Source organism: Rhinatrema bivittatum, chromosome 1, assembly GCF_901001135.1.
Source record: "Rhinatrema bivittatum chromosome 1, aRhiBiv1.1, whole genome shotgun sequence".
In the NCBI taxonomy this organism is placed as follows: Eukaryota; Metazoa; Chordata; class Amphibia; order Gymnophiona; family Rhinatrematidae; genus Rhinatrema; species Rhinatrema bivittatum.
Genome location: NC_042615.1, coordinates 720859104 through 720876995, shown reverse-complemented (window position 1 = coordinate 720876995; position 17892 = coordinate 720859104). Strand labels below are relative to the sequence as shown.

Sequence of the window (17892 nt, the reverse complement as noted above, 5' to 3'; positions counted from 1 at the left end):
AATGAACCATGTAGAACTGATGTGCAGAAATACATGCATTAAGCGTGGAGCTTTGGAATGCTTTTTTTTTTTTTTTTTACCATAATTATTCAGGAGTCTGGGATCTTTCCTTGGTGGAGTGTTTGAAAATATACTTGTCTTCTTTGCACTCTTTAGAGCCATCTCAACAACCACTGATTAATAAGATAGCTACACTATTCCGAAACCAGGAGTCTTCTGAACCCCTTACTTAAGTTTTAATTTCCTGGCTACTGGGGCACAGGAAATTGGATTCTCCCACATCCTTGTTTGCATCTCTCGCAGGATAGCATGTATTAAAGGGTTGCATGCTCTAGGATCTGGAGAAAGCAGAAGACTTGTGCACAAGGATTCTTGCCTATTCAGACACAGAATCCAAGTGCCTTACCTAATGTGTCCAGAAATCTGGAGTAAGAGATGTCTTCAGGTGGAGATGAATGTTCGGAGGCTCAAGTATAAGATCAGAACATAAGAACATGCCATACTGGGTCAGACCAAGGGTCCATCAAGCCCAGCATCCTGTTTCCAACAGTGGCCAATCCAGGCCATAAGAACCTGGCAAGTACCCAAAAACTAAAGTCTATTCCATGTTACCATTGCTAGTAATAACGGTGGTTATTATCTAAGTCAATTTAATTAATAGCAGGTAATGGACTTCTCCTCCAAGAACTTATCCAATTCTTTTTTAAACACAGCTATACTAACTGCACTAACCACATCTTCTGACAAATTCCAGAGTTTAATTGTGCGTTGAGTGAAAAAGAACTTTCTATGATTAGTTTTATATGTGCCACATGCTAACTTCATGGAGTGCCCCCTAGTCTATTATCCGAAAGAATAAAAAACCGATTCACATCTACCCGTTCTAGAGCTCTCATGATTTTAAACACCTCTATCATATCCCCCCTCAGCCGTCTCTTCTCCAAGCTGAAAAGTCCTAACCTCTTTAGTCTTTCCTCATAGGGGAGCTGTTCCATTCCCTTTATCATTTTGGTCGCCCTTCTCTGTACCTTCTCCATCACAATTATATCTTTTTTGAGATGCGGTGACCAGAATTGTACACAGTATTCAAGGTGTGGTCTCACCATGGAGCGATACAGAGGCATTATGACATTTTCCGTTTTAATCACCATTCCCTTTCTAATAATTCCCAACATTCTGTTTGCTTTTTTGACTACCGCAGCACACTGAACCAATTTCAATGTGTTATCCACTATGACGCCTAGATCTCTTTCTTGGGTAGTAGCACCCCATATGGAACCTAACATTGTGTAACTATAGCATGGGTTATTTTTCCCTATATGCATCACCTTGCACTTGTCCACATTAAATTTCATCTGCCATTTTGATGCCCAGTTTTCCAGCCTCAGAAGGTCCTCCTGCAGTTTATCACAATCTACTTGTGATTTAACTACTCTGAACAATTTTGTATCATCTGTAAATTTGATTACCTCACTTGTATTTCTTTCCAGATCATTTATAAATATATTGAAAAGTAAGGGTCCCAATACAGATCCCTGAGGCACTCCACTACCCACACCCTTCCACTGAGAAAATTGTCCATTTAATCCTACTCTCTGTTTCCTGTCTTTTAGCCAATTTGTAATCCACGAAAGGACATCGCCACCTATCCCATGACCTTTTTATTTTTCCTAGAAGCCTCAGCCACCAGAGAGAGTATGCCTGTCAACCCCTCCTCAGATCTTAGAAGAGAAGGGAAGAACACTAATCCAGGACCTCAGTGATGAAGTGGGTGACTAAGAAGTCCTTGGTCACCTCAGAGGGGTGTATTCCTGCTGGATATCCTCTAACTGGCTGGACTTCATTCCAAGTGACTGAAGAGACCTGGAAGGACCCCATTGAGGGATCTGATGAAATATCTATGTGATCAGGGATACAGAGACTCCTTGCAAGAGTAAATCTGATATCCTGGAAAAAAGAATTTGAAGAGTACCTTCCTTATCCTCAGCCACCAGAGAGGTAAAGAAAGTCTTCACCAACTCTACTATTTGGTCTAAGGGCTGAAATGCCCTTTGTCCGAGCACTGGAGGTGCAACATCCTCTTCAGAAACTAGGATTAAGCATCTTGCAAGTCCTCTGGATTTTGTGAAATTTGACTTGAGGACAGGTTAGATATCAAAGGCACCATGGAGCAAATGGAATCTGACATCTCTATGCATAGGTCCTGCTCCATTAACTTCAATTAGGACATTGTGCTAGTAATTGGCAAAGGTAAATGAAGGGTATCTTCTCCTGCCCCTGAATATGTCCCTAAATGTATTGCAGAAGCTAGTGATTTAGTGAAGAGTTATTGCAGAAGCACCATAGCTCAGTGCATAATACATGAGGTGTCAAAAGATATAGCAGCAGCAGCCTCGATAATCTATGCATTGCATGGTGTGGGGCTCAGTACAAATGTGATGAAGGTATATGTGTTAATGTGCTGGAGCTCAATGCACCAGCTGCATTGACAGCATAGAAACCCAATGCTTTTTTTTTGGCTCCGGTTGCCCCACCAGCTCTGAAGAGTGGCATTTCTTTTTTGCCAGAGCCAGACTTCTGTTTGCTCAATCTTGAGGACCTAGCCTGCTCCAGCAAGGGGGAGAACGGTTTGTTGTTTTTTGTTTTCAGGAGCTCCTGCTCAACTTGGCACCCAGCAAGCAAGACAGGGCTGTGCTCCAGAAGGAAGACGAGCTACGGCTCCTGAGAGACTTATCCAGTTCCTCCCTTTTTACAGGTTACGACATCTGACCGCAATGGTAACAATTTGCCTGGTTGTGGTTTGACCCTAGGCAATGTTAACATAGGAAAATGTCCATTACAGATGGAAATGACATATCACAGACAGTCTTTGAAGCCACTAACAGTTGGTTTCTTGGAGTCAGGCATTCTGAAGAAAAAGTGTGTTTTTGTTTTTTTTCCCCCAAATAGCACTGACAAGTGCTGTTTGGGGGGCTGCCAAGACAGCAAGGCAACTAATAACTGAAAAAATAGTTAAAGGAATGAATATTACAAAAGTATATAAGAAACAAAAACAAGAGAGGATACATATCCATGCTACTGCTCAGACAACAAAAGACTGAGGGGGCTCACAAGGCAATGCCTTTGTGGAAACTCCCACACATGCTCAGTAGAGCAAAAGCTATATGAGCTAAGAGAGAAGGGTCTGTTCAGTGCTGGATGACATCACCTACATGTCATAGATATTTCAGCCCTGTTTGTTGTCAAAAAAAGCTATTTATACTTTACAAATAATTTAAAAATGCTAGCTATTTTGGTAGGATAAGAACATGATACGAGATATCAATTTTTAAATAAACTTGTAGCATCTGGAAACCTTTTGGCTTTAAAAGGAAGGTGAAGAAAAAGAAAAAGCACTTTTTAAAATCTTGTGACAATAAAAACAATACTAGTTATTAGGCAAACCCAGTAAACTTCCAGAGGTATGAACATCCAAAGCATTTATAAGATGTTCTGGAAAATTTTGGGCTTGTTACATGGTATCAGAAAAAGTTCTGAAGCAGGAATTAGAACCCACTCTAATATTTCCCCAATGGTCATGGATAGGATTCTTCAGTCAGCTTTTTACATATCCTGCATCACCCCCATCTTTTGGGCCATCTTCTTTTTGGAATGGGTCTCAGTGCTATAAATGGCCATTGAGCACATGCAGTAATCAGAGCGTTGGTGGCAAAAGAGAGAGAGTAAGGATATAATTTGTAGGAAAAGACTTGGGTAGGACCTCAAGGCCTAGTTACCTGAAGAAGGGTTTTTTGAGACTAAGAGAGGATTTTGAAAGAAGATTTTGATATTTTGGATCACCTACTGACTGAAAGGTATGGCACCCTGGAGGAAAGGGCTGTATCTCTGTTTTTGCATCTTGTGCCCAGTTAACAGCAAGGCAGAAGATAGACTGGGGTGTTTGAGCATTGTGAGAAGTGTTTTTGGAGATTAAATCTATTTTTGGAGCTGGGGAAAGTTTCCTATTATCCCTAGTATATGCTGGAGTTAGAGGAGAATTTATCTACTCTTATTGGGGAAGGCATTAAAGACACATTAAAGAGCAGGAGGGTCATCAAGAGTGGCACTATGAACAGAGAAATCTATGTTTTTGGGGGTGCTCTAATGCCACATTTCAAGATGGATGATTAATCTGTGAGCTCTCTACCACTTTGCTATGTTTTCTACCTGTTTTTTTGCATGTTTCTTGGTGCCACTACTTGCTTACTGGACTACACCTCCTGCGATAGCAGCTAGAAGGAAAACAGACTTGAAACAATTTTCCTTTCGCAAACATGCTTTGGATTTGCACAGTGATGGCACCAAGCAGGCCATGATACCTAGGGAAGAACCTGGAGGAAAGGATTCAGAGGCTTCCCCTGTCACTATTCAGCCTGGTATGGACCCAGTTGATTTCCCGTCATGGTCGGAATTGCATAAGTGGTTCCTTGAACTTCAGGCTGACATGCAGCAGAACAAGTCAGACTTACTGGCTTCTATTACAAAAGACAAGAAGGATCTAGCATCGATGGTATACAGAGTTGATGAGCTGGATTCCCAGGTCAAGCAACATAGCATGGTGCTCAACAATTGACTGCGCAATACAAGTCGGTCCTTCTTGAATGCTCTCTTAACAGATAAAGTGGAAAATCACTCAGGGGATTCTGGAACTAGAGGAGTTTAATGACTGTAAAATGACGGCGGCAGCTATCTGTGCCAATATGCTTACTGGTAGAGACGGCATGCCAGAAGGGGCTACTGGCTCTGATCCGGCTATTAAAACAGTGGGCGCACAGGGCTTTAATGCCCAAAAGCGACAACCAGCCAAGACACATTGTTATTTGCCTGCACAGCTTTGCTCAGAAATCCAGCATTGTGGACGCGGCACAGAAAAGAACCGATTGGAGATGGGAGGGGCATAAATTTGCCATATACAAACGACTTGGCTCCGGTCACTTTTTGTCATCTGTATGAACTGCGGGAGGTTACCGGCAAACTTCACAAGGAAGACATATGATACAGATGGGCTTTCCCATTCACTCTCTTGTTTATGCATAAGGGGACCTCCTACCGAATTAGATCTCTGGCTGAAGCAGAGAACATCTTCAAACAGGCTGGCCTGCCTATCACTTTCTCTGCCTCGTCTACCAGCTCAGACGTGATGACAACTGACTCCTTTCCAAGATGGCACCAAGCGGGGCAAGGAGGAAAAGAACTGCGATGCCATTCGAAGTTCTGTGATCCCCAATCAAGGATGAGGACGCTTCTACTGATTTAGTTTTAGCATTTATTCTATCTGAATGGGAGATATTTAATATATTGCTTTCTGCTCTAAATTTCTGCGAGTGGGTAGTAACATGTTTATATCATTGTGGCACTATATTGTGGGGTGGTGGTCAGTTTTAGTTCATTTTTATTGCATTAGTAGTTAGGGGGATTGGGATGGGCGTTTTATCTTGATATGCGAACTAGCCCCTATTGGGTGGGAGGATTCGCCAAGTGGAAAGGGCGGATCAGTGGTTGGTAAAGGGGGGGGGGTCATCGGAGTATTGCATGTGCTTTGTCTCTCTTCTATACTTTTTTTTTTTATTCTTGGGGAAGCATCCCAGCGTTTTTTCTTATGCAAGAATGCTGGATTTATGTTCCTTAAGATCTTGTGGTCCTATTGTTAGACATGGCTGTTGGGCTTCTATCGCTTAAAGGGCTTAACTCCCACAAGAAACGTCATCAGCTTTCTCAAGAATTGGCCTCCCATAAAACAGCTATTGCTTTTTTGCGGAAGACACGCTTAAGAAAATGCTATGAGCGTTTGCTAATGATTAAAGAATACTCACAAATTCCTGGCTGCTAGGTGGGCATTCTAATTTCTTCTCATTTGGTTCATGATGTTTTATTTCAACTTCTAGACCTTCATAGTAGATATATCTTGTTGAAAATTCGTTTGGGATCAGATGTCTTCACCCTGGTGTCTATCGACACACCTAACCAGGATCAGGAATCTTTTTTTCGATCTATAAGGCATTTATTGGATTCATGCAGGGAGGGCTTCATTAAACTGGCGGGGAATTTTAATTTTCTTTACGGCTCTCTTTGGATACCTCTCAGTCTCATTGGAATAGCCCACCCAATACAAGGAAACTGCTGTCTTCTATTATTTCAGACTGGAGCATTGCTGATTTATGGAGACAAAGATTTCTGCATTCCTGTGCTTATACTTTTTACTCTTCCCCACATTCTACCTACCAGCTTGGAGAAGAGACAGCTGAGGGGGGATACGATAGAGGTCTTTAAAAAAATTAAAAGGTTTGGATAAGTACTTGGAGGAGAAGTCCATTAATTGCTATTAATCAAGTTGACTCAGGGAATGACCTCTGCTATTACTGGCATCAGTAGCATGGGATCTTTTTAGTGTTTGGGTACTTGCCAGGTTCTTGTGGCAAGGTTTGGCCTCTGTTGGTGTTGTGTCCGTCGGTTCCCGACGCCCTCTCTCCGCCCTCCTTACCTCTTTGGCGCCTCCCTCTTCGTCCGCGGGAAGATTAGCTGCCGCGGCGTTCCTCTGCCGAGGTCCTCTGCCGTCCCCGGACCGGCTCTACGCTGCTAACCGCCATGTTTCCTGGAGGCCTAGGGGCGCGCGGCACAGCCCTGACCGAAGTACCGGCGATGGCGCGAACCTCGGGGGCGGCCCCCAAAGATGACGTCACCCGCGACAGATATTTAAGGTCTTAGAATTTGCTAACCCATGGAGTTAGCAAGGGGTTTGTTACCTAAGCTACTCTGCCTCCTCGGACTAAACAGGGGTACCCGCTCCTCGAGGGACCTTGTTCCCGGACTTCTTCGAATTCACTTCTGCCTGGAAGTCAGCACTGCCTACTATATCTGTGAGTTACCATCGCTCTCTCAGAGCTTTCCTTGGAACCAGGTATTCGCTCCTCGAGGGCCTAATCATTCCAGCTCCTGGGCTTCTATGAGACATTGTGTGAGTCTTACCATCAGGTTTGGTACATGAACTCTGCTTACCCTGCCAACTCACTATATTTCAGATTCTCTACAGCTCAGCCTCCAGGGATCGCTGTTCCAGCTTCTGAGGGACTACAGCCCAGCTGGGCATTCCAGCTCACTACTGCCACCTCTGGTGGTTCAGTATACTGTCTAATAAAATAACTAGTGTGTGTGTCTCCATACCCTGAGCCTGACCGGTGGTCCCTCTCGGGGTCTTCCCCGGGAGCATGATCATCTGCCACTGGTCCAAGGATCCACCCACAACTCTCCTAAATACTACAGATTGCTATCTCCTAAGCAGACTGTTAACTCCGAAAAGAACAGATTGCTAACTCCTATATGATTGCTCTTCCCACCAGATAGCGGTTACAGAACAGTTGGAAACAGGATGCTGGGCTTGATGGACCCTTGGTCTGACCCAGCATGGCAATTTCTTATGTTCTTATGATTATTTCCTGTCAGTCAAAATTCTACAATCCCGGATGACCACCGTGGATATCTGTGTCATTACATGGTCCGATCATGTACCTGTGTGGCTGGATCTACTTTGTGATTTAGATCGGGGGGGTTACATTATTGGCGTCTAAATGAAACCTTACTCCATGAGGATACTTTTATTAAAGTCCTAGGAGATCAATTATATTAGTATTTTCAGTTGAATAATTACTCCTCGACTTCCACAGGAGTAATTTGGAAATGTTCCAAAGCAGTAGCGAAGGGAGTCCTCATATCTAAGGTTGTTGCTTGTAGAAGGGCAAATGAGCAGAAACATTTATCTTTAATGGCCAAAATAGATAATCTTTCCTGTCAACATGTGCATAATCTGTCCCCTTTAGTATATCGCAAGTTACTGTGGGCTAAATCTGAACTTCAAAAGGTTAGATGAAGATACACTAGTGCTCCAACTGGATAAAGTAAAACAAACCTATTATATGAAGGGGGAAATAAAGCTGGCCGCCTTTTAGCAAGACAGCTTAAAGCAAAGGTTGCACAAGGCTCTATCAATAAGGTTAAAGATTTGAATAGGGATATCCATAACACTCCCACTGAGACTAGGGGATGTTTTACTGAGTTTTATGCCTCTTTATAGCACAAATGCCTCTATAAATTAATGCGGACATTGACCAATATCTCCAGGAAACAACTTTGCCCTCACACCGGAACAGCAGCAATATTTAGATCATCCTCTCTCTAAACCGGAGGTTCTTAAGGTTATTAAATTGCTTAAGTCCAGCAAATTGCCAGGGTTAGATGGGTTCTCTAGTGGCTATTACCGTATCCTCTCACATGTATTAGTTGCCCCCTTGACGGAAATGTTTAATTTTATAAGGGATGAGGGATCATTTCCACAGCATTCTAATGTAGCAAGTATTTCAGTTATAGCAAAGCCAGGGAGGGGCCCTTCTCTTTGTGAGTCATACTGACCCATTTCATTAATAAATTTGGACTTGAAGACATTAGCCAGGATTTTAGCTTTGCATTTAAATCATTTTTTCCCCACCTTAGTTCATTCCGACCAGGTCAGCTTTATCCCACAGCAAATGGCAGTGGACCATGTTTGCAAACTCATAGATCTAATGTGGTGGGTTACACAGGAAGGCATCCCCTCTGTATTATTGTCTATTGATGAAGAAAAATTATTCAACATGGTCCACTGGTCATTATTTCAGACCCTGTGGCGGATGAACTTTGGACCATTCTTTCTTCAACAGATAGCAAAATTATATGAACTCCCTACCACTAGGGTAAAAATAAATGGTTGATATGGGGACAGTTTTCCTATTGATAGGGGTACCAGGCAGGGTTGAACTTTATCCCCCTTGCTCTTTGCTTTATTTTTGGAACTCTCTGCCTCCAGAGTTCGATTTTCTCCCTTGATTAAGAGGTATTAGTGTTGGTGGTTCTCATTTTAAGATATTATTATTCGCTGATGATATGTTCACCCTGACCAAACCTCGTTCTTCTCTACAGGGGGTTGCATTTGAGTTAGACAGGTTTAGCAAGGTTTCTGGGTTTAAGGTAAACCTTGAAAAATCTGAACTTCTAAATGTTAACTTACAGTAATCAGTGTTTTATGCCCTAAAGCAGCAGTTTCCGTTCCAGTGGGCTAAAACATCACTTAAATACTTGGGGGTCTACCTGTGTGCGCAGATTACAGATCTGTTTAAGCTTAACGTTGTTCCCCTATTAAAATCTATTCACAGAGATTTGGAGAATTGGCAGCGGGGTAGCTTTTCCTGGCTAAGTTGTATTGCTATAGTGAAAATGAAAGTCCTCCCTCATATGTTGTATTTGTTTTCTACTTTGCCTATCTTTATTCCAATAGCATTACTGAGCCTCTGGCAGAAAAAAATCTTTAATTTTATTTGGCTTTGGCATCCCCCACAGACTGCTCGTGTGGTCCTATAGCAACCAAAAATACGGGGAGGTCTGGGAGTGCCCAATCTATCCTGGTATTATGCTGCCTCTCAGCTTAGAATTTTAATTGATTTTTATCAGTGAAACAATAGGTAGTTATTGAGCAAGCCTTCATTGGCGGAATGCCATTGGGTGCCTTGCCAAGGCAGCCTCGGTCTTCCAGGCGCCCTCTGCAATGTCTACCTTTTTCGTTGGTTACAACTGAATGTTTGGGCGCAGTGGAAGTCCAAATTAGTGGGCGCCTGGTCCTATTTCCATTACTCCTTCCTCTTCCATAACAAGCAGTTTCCAACTGGTCTTTAGCCTACTTCATTTCTGCGATGGGCAGCAGCAGGGATAAGTACTGTGGGGCATTTACTAGGACATAATGGTTTTCTTTCTAAAAAGAGGGCATTGTGCAGGCCTATCACTTAGATTCAGTGGATTTTTTGGTTTATGCTCCGTTTAAACACTATATAGGCTCTCTACGACGATCATAACATTTACAGGAGGGCAAGTCTATGCTTGAGAATTTTTGCAACCAAGCAGACAGTTTTAAGGGCACAGTGTCTAAATTGTATATGCTTCTCAATGGGCCAGTAGCGGTCCCTTTTCCTTATACAAGGAATTAGGATTTGGATCCTGGGGGACCTCTTAGCCAAGCAGACTGGGAGCTTATTCATGCAGGGGCTCTTAAGTGTTCTATTTCAGCCCAATTGCAAGAGAATTGTTATAAGATGGTATACTGTTGGTATTTTACACCTGTTAAGCTCCACTGGTTCTATCTGCATCTTTCGAATTGCTTGCTGGAGGATGTGTGGGTCTGTGGGCACCTTCTACCATATTTGGTGGCAGTGTGATAAAATTGCACCCTTCTGGCAGCAGGATTCAGACTGGATAGCAGAGCTGCTGGAGGTGGACATCACTCCGGATGCCCGCTGTCTTATTAAATTTACCGGTTCCTGATCTGAGAAAACATCAAGAGAGTTTTTGTATTCAGGTCTATATAGCAGCATGGAGGGTGGTGGCTACAGGTTCAACAGGTCATAGTGAAGCTGATAAGTTCACCACTGATTGGCTTTTTTAACTGCAGTTCACCATGGCGGGTGGCATCTTTTAGGGCAGCGTGGGGTCTTTTTATAGCATTTTTGGCCAAAGAGGGCCGATGATGTAGTCCTACACGTGGTTGGTTTGTTTTTTTCCTCTTTGAACCAATGTTTTTGGGGGAATTATTTCTTCTTCTGTGGGCAGAGCTGTTACTTCTCATCTCTATTGCTTTATTTATGTAGATTTGTGTTTCATATCAGTATTTCTTGCTTATTGACATGTATTGCTGTTACATTTTAGTTTTTGATATCTTGACATGTCTTTCACTAATTGGCTTAACCGAGATATTACTCTTGCATAGTTTTATTTGATATCTTTTTATAAACTCCTTGGGGGGGGGGGGGGGGGGGGAAGAGGAGTGGAATTGGGATTTTGCCCTTGTATTTTTACAATGCAGTTGGTTATGTACAATGCAGACCTTGTATTCTTCTCGTAGATAAACTCAATAAAATTTCCAAATACAAGAAATGTTTTCTTGATTTGTATTTTTATTTCAGTCCCGATTTTTTGAACCATCTTAAATAAATAAATAAATCCTAATTTTCAAGCTTAAGTAAACTTTTTTATTATTTGAATACCAACCCTGGACTTTGATTCAAGTGTGCCCTTTTAGATCATCAGACCCCCTCACTGTGAGTGCCGAGCTACGTGTGAGAGTGACTGTGCAGCTTAGTTACGCCATCATAGCACCTAGGGCACTGGAGGCTTAGGCCTCCTCCCCACCGGGGAACCCCAACCCCCAGGGCTGAAGTGTGCAAGTGAAAAAGATTTGAGAGAGTAAAGACAGCCCTGAGAGACTCTGCTGTCATCCCTGTAGCAGGTACTCTCCGCCAGAGAGGGGGCTTACAGTTCCGAATGTCAATTTCCTTTTCATTTGGCTGCCTGAGTCTGCTGAAGAATGGAGCCTGAAGGGAAAAGGACGAGGGTGGAACGAGAGAATCGGTCTTCTTGCAATATAACTCAAAGAGGCAGGACAGGGGGTAATTCACCAAGTGTGGATGGGGAAAATTTATCTGGAACTGTTACATGCTGTAGAGAACTTAGAAAGGATCATATTTTCTTTTGGTTATCTTCTGCTCTAGTGCGGAAGTAACACATATGGGGCTTTTTCATTGTTTTTAAAGGCCATTTCAGGATTTGTTTGTTTGTTTTCCTTTCTTTAAAAGGAGCTATAAAAGTGCCCAGTTATTGGGTAGATATAAGACATGGGCATTCAGCAAACTTGAGACAAGAGGAACAGGCAAACATAGCATAATAGCATTTTGAAGTTTATGACATGGCAACAACAAAGGAGGTTACAACAAAATCTCATCAGTAAGAATGGTGAGACTATGTTTTTCTTATTAGATTGTAAGCTCTGCTGAGAAGAGGCTGTCTTTTTTGTGTGTTTGACAAGCACTGCGTATATCATGTATATCAGAGAGATTTATGAATGCGTAGGCTAAATGCTAAGGACAGAATTTCTGTCTAGGTAACATATAAAGCTCTGCATCTTACATAATTAGTAAATAATGCCATATGTGTAACCCTCATCTGTAATAGTTACTAGAAAACATATCATCATGATGGACTATTTGAGCCCTCCACAAAGAATTTCTAAGATTTGATTCTTTAAAACAGAGGCATTTCAACACATTTAGAGAAATATACAAATATAAGAAGCAACATTGTTTTACCTTTTCTAAATCTTCAATTTCAGAGCTGAAGTTTTTTTCCCCTTCCATCATTTCTTCCTCTTCTAGTGTTCTCTCGTCATCAAAATCATGTACCAACATTTCTGCTGTAGGGTCAAAATCATGATCCTCAGAGGACAAAGAGCCAACTATAACAGAAACAACCTGCATCACTTTAGCAATATGCATGTCTAAACAGTTTCCTAACAAAGGGACCAAATCAAGCCTTGAATCTAGCAGATATGCAATTGAGTGTCAGGCCTTTAGTGATGACCCAATGTGCAACCAAAGTATTTTTGTATTAACCTATGCTATCATCCCTCACTTTCTATGTCAGGCCTCGTTTATTTACTACTTTGTTACAAGAATGAAAGACAAAAGTACTAATACATATTTAAGCAACTTCATTGTATTTTAAAAGCAAAACAAAGTTCTCGTGTACCTAAAAAGCAGCACAGTAGACAAATCTGGAATTAGTTGTTCCCAGTTTACTTTAGAAATATGCCTTTCCTTGATTTTAGTGACATGGAGCCTCAAATGTCCTGTAGTCATAAGAAGAAAACTACTTTTGAAACTAAATATATATGTTTTCTTTTTAAGCATAAAGAAACACTTAAGTGGAACTCATGCAAAAACAGAAGCCAAAAACATCAAGATGTCTAGTTTTCCTTTACAAGCAAATCCTGCAATCTTATTGGTTTCACTAGGTATGCAGTGATGAAGCAAACAGGGAAAAGAAGGTGTACACTGATACTCTTAAGATGCAACTGTATAGGAGACATCACATATAACAGTCAACAACAAAAACATGCAGATATCCTAGTGTCTATCAAGATATGATATTTTTTTACATTTTTGAATGTTAATGAACAAAACAAAAATAACTCCAATGATTTCCATGTTTGCATCTAACCTGCATCACTATGCTCAGATATCAGTATGTGTCAGAACCTATCATTTACAGAACATATAGGGGCAGATGAAATATCGGGCGCGGAGCTCAGCGCGCTGCTAAATGTGCGGTTGGATGCACTAGGCATACGCTCAATGCAATATCGGGATTAGCGTGTCCAAAACATGTATCCATACCGGCACATAGCTAATAGTGCTCATCACATGCAAATGCCATGTTGATGGGGCTATTAGCTAGTATTCCTGATCTAAAAAAAAATAAAAAAGTGTGGCTGACATATACATTTTAACACTCAAAAGTTAACGCCAGCCCAGAGCTGGTGTTAAGTTTTGAAGCATCCCAAACCATGCTCAGAAGAGCATAATATAATATTTTTTGTGGTTCCTCCTACTTAACATTGCTGCGATATTAAGGTGGAACCACAGAAAGCTGCAACAACAAAAAAAAACAAAACAAACTTGACTCATCAGGTTAGGAAAAGGGAAGCTCTATTTATGAGCATCCATTTTCCTAACCTAGCGCTGTGCATGGGTTAGGAAAACGGATGCTCAGAAAATTGAATGTTTTCTTCTTACCTGCACACAGCCACTTCTCCTGGGTACTCAATGGCATGTACATGGAAATTATCAATTAAGTGTCCATTTTAGCATGCCAGCTCATTAGAATATTAGATCGAGTGCCCAAGAGAGAGGATGTGCACATGTTCAAAAAACGTGCGCTCAGGCTGGATGCACGGTTTTTTGTGCGCATGATATTACATCGGCCCCATAGGGGCCGACAACTTGCAGTAGTCAGTTTGAAATTCTACAGGAAAACTGTTTCAGTTGTTAGCATTCCTATTTTTGTCCTTCCACATTTTTAATGTGTTGAATCTCACTACAAAATTAACAACTGTAAAAATAATGATTTTTTTTGGAGAGCAATCTGAAAAAGGCCTGGGGAAGGTATTTTCAAGTGTGTGAATGAGTGGAGTGTAAGAGGGAGTAGTGATGGGGTTTTCAGGGTAATCCCAAATTTATTCTTGAATGTAAAAAAAAAAAAAAAAAAAATGGATTCCTCAATTGTAAACCTGGAGGCTCATTTGCTAAGCTGCACTAAAAATTCTCCACTATGATAAGTTGATGGCCAATTTTCATACAGTTTACATTTCACCAAATGGGACCTACTTACTAAACCCCACACCTCCGCCAGACCAGTGAGACAAGCTTATAGAAACAACCTTCAGATCCCACCGATGAAGACAGCATTAAGTAAAAGAGCCTTCTCCACGGCCGGTCCCAAACTCTGGAACTCTCTCCCATCAGACCTCAGATTAGTGCAATGCCCCATTATATTTAAAAAAAGACTCAAGACTTGGTTATTCAACCAAGCACTCTCATAACTTCAGCTAGTTGAATTCCTTCCAATGATCCCTTCATTGGTAACCCCCTAGAGAACGCTCATGTTATTTATCTTTATGCAGTCTAAAATAAAAAACCTAGCCTTATGCCTAACATCTGTTCTCCAGCCTACATTAGGCTCCGTAACTTTTACGTTGTGTTGTTAACCCCATTTATCTGTATCCAAGTTCTAACTACCCGTTTATTGCAAGACATCAACTTGTCATTGTTAATGTTTAGAATGTAAACAGACTTGATTAGTAATTCTGTTACTGGAAAATCGGTATATAAAAGTGCTAAATAAATAAAAATAAATAAATGCACGTTAACACAGTTGTACCCTTTAATAAAATCAGCCCCTTAGTTACTTTTAACTTGATTTTGCTATGTCACAAGATACAGGTGATTTTAAAAGCATCCTATTTTTATACTTTTGCTATTTATTGGGCTGCATATACCTGCCTGCCCATCTCATCTGCTCCCTTTTCATTTCACCTGGAGGTTTCCCATGGCACTGGTTACTCTGAGCACTGTTACCACCAGCGTTTTCAGTTAGCTATAGAGTAAAGCTCATTTGAACTGAACAGAGGAGACCCTAAGCAGCAACAGGATTTAAACTACCCGAGGAGAGTAGCAGGTAAAAATAAAGTAAGCCAATTTGGGCATGCCCTTCTTATTAGATAGCAAAATACTCCTATAAAAAAGTGAAAAATCAGAAAGGTATTTAAAAGTGACCATTTTTTTCTATCATTAGAGAAACCTAAGTTGTTATATAATTGTAAGGCTCAGTACATCATTTGCTATGCTTCACTAATTTAGAGATGTTTACGGATCATACAGGTTTTATTTTGGGTGGGAGGCACAGTTATTTGGATTTTTTATGTTTGTCTTATCTACAAAACTAAAATATATAAATTTTATAACCGGTTGGGTGGATGATAAACTGTTCCCGCTACATCAGAGTTCTCCGTGAAGGAACTGTCTTTATAGCTTATCAGTATATAAGCAGTGGGATGATGTCACCAGTCATGTGGCAGCTGCTCCATTACAAAACACACTTAAGTTTTGGACCAGCTGCGATTGAACTTGCAATCATAGTGACTGGGTCTTATTTTTGTAGTTTGCCCCTCAACATTCATTATGTATTTTAATGCAAAATCTCATATGAGCTTGTACATAAAGGTTTGCCCGCCTATTGCTCCTTGCTTTTTTTTCTTTGAATAAGTGAGCAAGTCTGAAGGGAAGAAGCTAAGATGGTGTTGTGAGGTGAACACTTAGCTTTATCTGAATGTATGTGTTTCTTTATACCGGAGAAAATTGAACCTTTGGTTCCAAAGCTTGAGGGATAGCTACAGGCTAGTTCTCAGAGAATTCACATTTTGGAGAGTGATGGTGAAAATTATTCAATCTGTTAATGTTACATTGATTCAGGAGTGAGGTGTTCTTTCAAGGAGGGTGGAATTTCTGGAGAATTGATCGAGACATTTAAACCTATGCTTTTTGAATATTCCCAAAGTGATAGGCAAATTACCTCAGATAACTAAGAAATATTTGACAGAGGTTTTACCTATGTCTGGACACAATTCCTCCTTTTAATAGGGTATATAGATATTTTATTTTTTTACCATCTAGTGTATGTGTAAAGGCTCAGCAAGATCAATCTGGCCATTCAGGAATTTTCATGCTATTGCCATTTCTGTTTTTATTTTCTTTTTACCTCCTATTCAGTTTCTCTAATGTAATGGGACTGTATTTTGGTTTATTTTTTTATTTTAATTTTTTTTTATATGACTGTTTCTTTTGCAAAGTTTATGTACTTTGTATTTTGTTTCAAATTTAATAAATATAAAGTTTAAAAATAAGGGGGGGAGGGAGCAAGTTTCAAACTCCCCACTTAGGTTCAAAGTCCACAAGTCTTCACAGTTCAGTCAAAAGTAGATGCACTATGGGGGTAGGTTTTAATAGGTGTGCACACGCATGTTATAAAATTGGCAGGCTGCGCACACATGCGTGCCGGATTTTGTAATCCGCACGCATGCGCAAGGTGGGGGTAGTTTTCTGCAACTTTCACGCAGCGACATTTGCAGCCTTCCCCAGGGAACTTCCTTACCCCCTACCTTAACCTCCATTCCCCTCTCCTCCCCTTAAACCCTTTCCCTTACCTTTTTTTGGCCTTATTTTGTTACTTACTACTCCAACGGAGCAGTAGCAACTTGAGCGCACCTGAACTCCCTTCCCTGGTACAGCGGCAAATGGCCACTGTACCAGCCACCCCAGCTCTGCTCCACCTCCTGGACTGCCCCTTTTCTTTGGCCCGGCATTTCTGCACCTGACTGGAGTTACACGTGTGGCCGGGCCCCCTCTAAAATGCAAATATAAGGTGCTATTAATGGGGGACCTAAATCTACCAGAGTGTCAGTTGCAAGATAACTAGATGTAAGAGGCTAGAGGAGATACTGGAATATTTGCAAGAAGTCACTCAATTAACTTGTTGAGGAGCTCACTTGAAGTGAGGTGAATCTGGGCCAGGAAATGACAAATGGAGACATTATCTCAGAGGTTAGGACGGGGATAATCTGAGGGTCTAGTGATTACCATAACCAATATTCCCTCAAATTTTTAAAAAAGACTGTTGCACAAACATTTTCTTTTTTGTGCAACTGTTTACAAGCCAAGATCAAATTTGTGCACTGTAAGCCAGTATAATGCAACTATTGGGATTTCCTATGTGCGTAGGGTTCACAACCTGTGTATGTGCACAGCTTAAAGGAACAGCGACCATAACCATAAATACTGGAGCAGAGCCAACTATACTAGACAGGCTAATTTAAAAACATGAGATCTAAAAGATTCAGAGGAACTATGGACAACATGAAATGGAGCATTAAAAAAAAAAAAAAAAAAAAAGTACATTTCTCAGGCTTGTAAGAAAGGGGACAGAATGAAGAGATCACTCTGGTTCAATAAAGTAGGAGAAAAATTAAGATAAAGAAGATTTGCATTCAGGAAAGACTAAGAACGATAGGCAAAATTACCAGGAGAAACCAAAGAAGACAGGAAGGACAATTAAAAAGACAAAAGTTCAAAAGTCCTAGTGGTTGGAGCAGCAGGCTAAGAAAGGGGAAGCCAGGGTCCATTTCTCCTACTGATACTCCTTGTGACTTGGGCAATTCACTTAACTCTCTACTTCCTCAAATTCCTTCTGGGGCAGGGGCCTGCCTACCGTACATGAACTGTAACACCTTGAGCATGGATTTGAAATGGCAAGTAAATTTAAATCCAGATCCAACAGAGGAACATCTTGCCCAATCAGTAAAAGCAAGTGATAAAACTAGTTAGAAATGTAAGTGAAAATGAGGATGACCAAAGACAGTAAGAATTGAAGTGGAAAGATGAGCAAAAGAAA

The 17892-nt window shown here is 41.1% G+C and overlaps 1 protein-coding gene across 1 annotated transcript in view; it reads right to left on the bottom strand.

The window, feature by feature from the left end:
* MIER3 (MIER family member 3) overlaps nucleotides 1–17892 on the bottom strand; it is a 131290-nt gene that overhangs the window by 93231 nt on the left and 20167 nt on the right. The window contains 1 exon segment of the mRNA XM_029576834.1: nucleotides 12198–12343. Within this exon segment, the coding sequence (XP_029432694.1) occupies nucleotides 12198–12343 (146 nt within the window).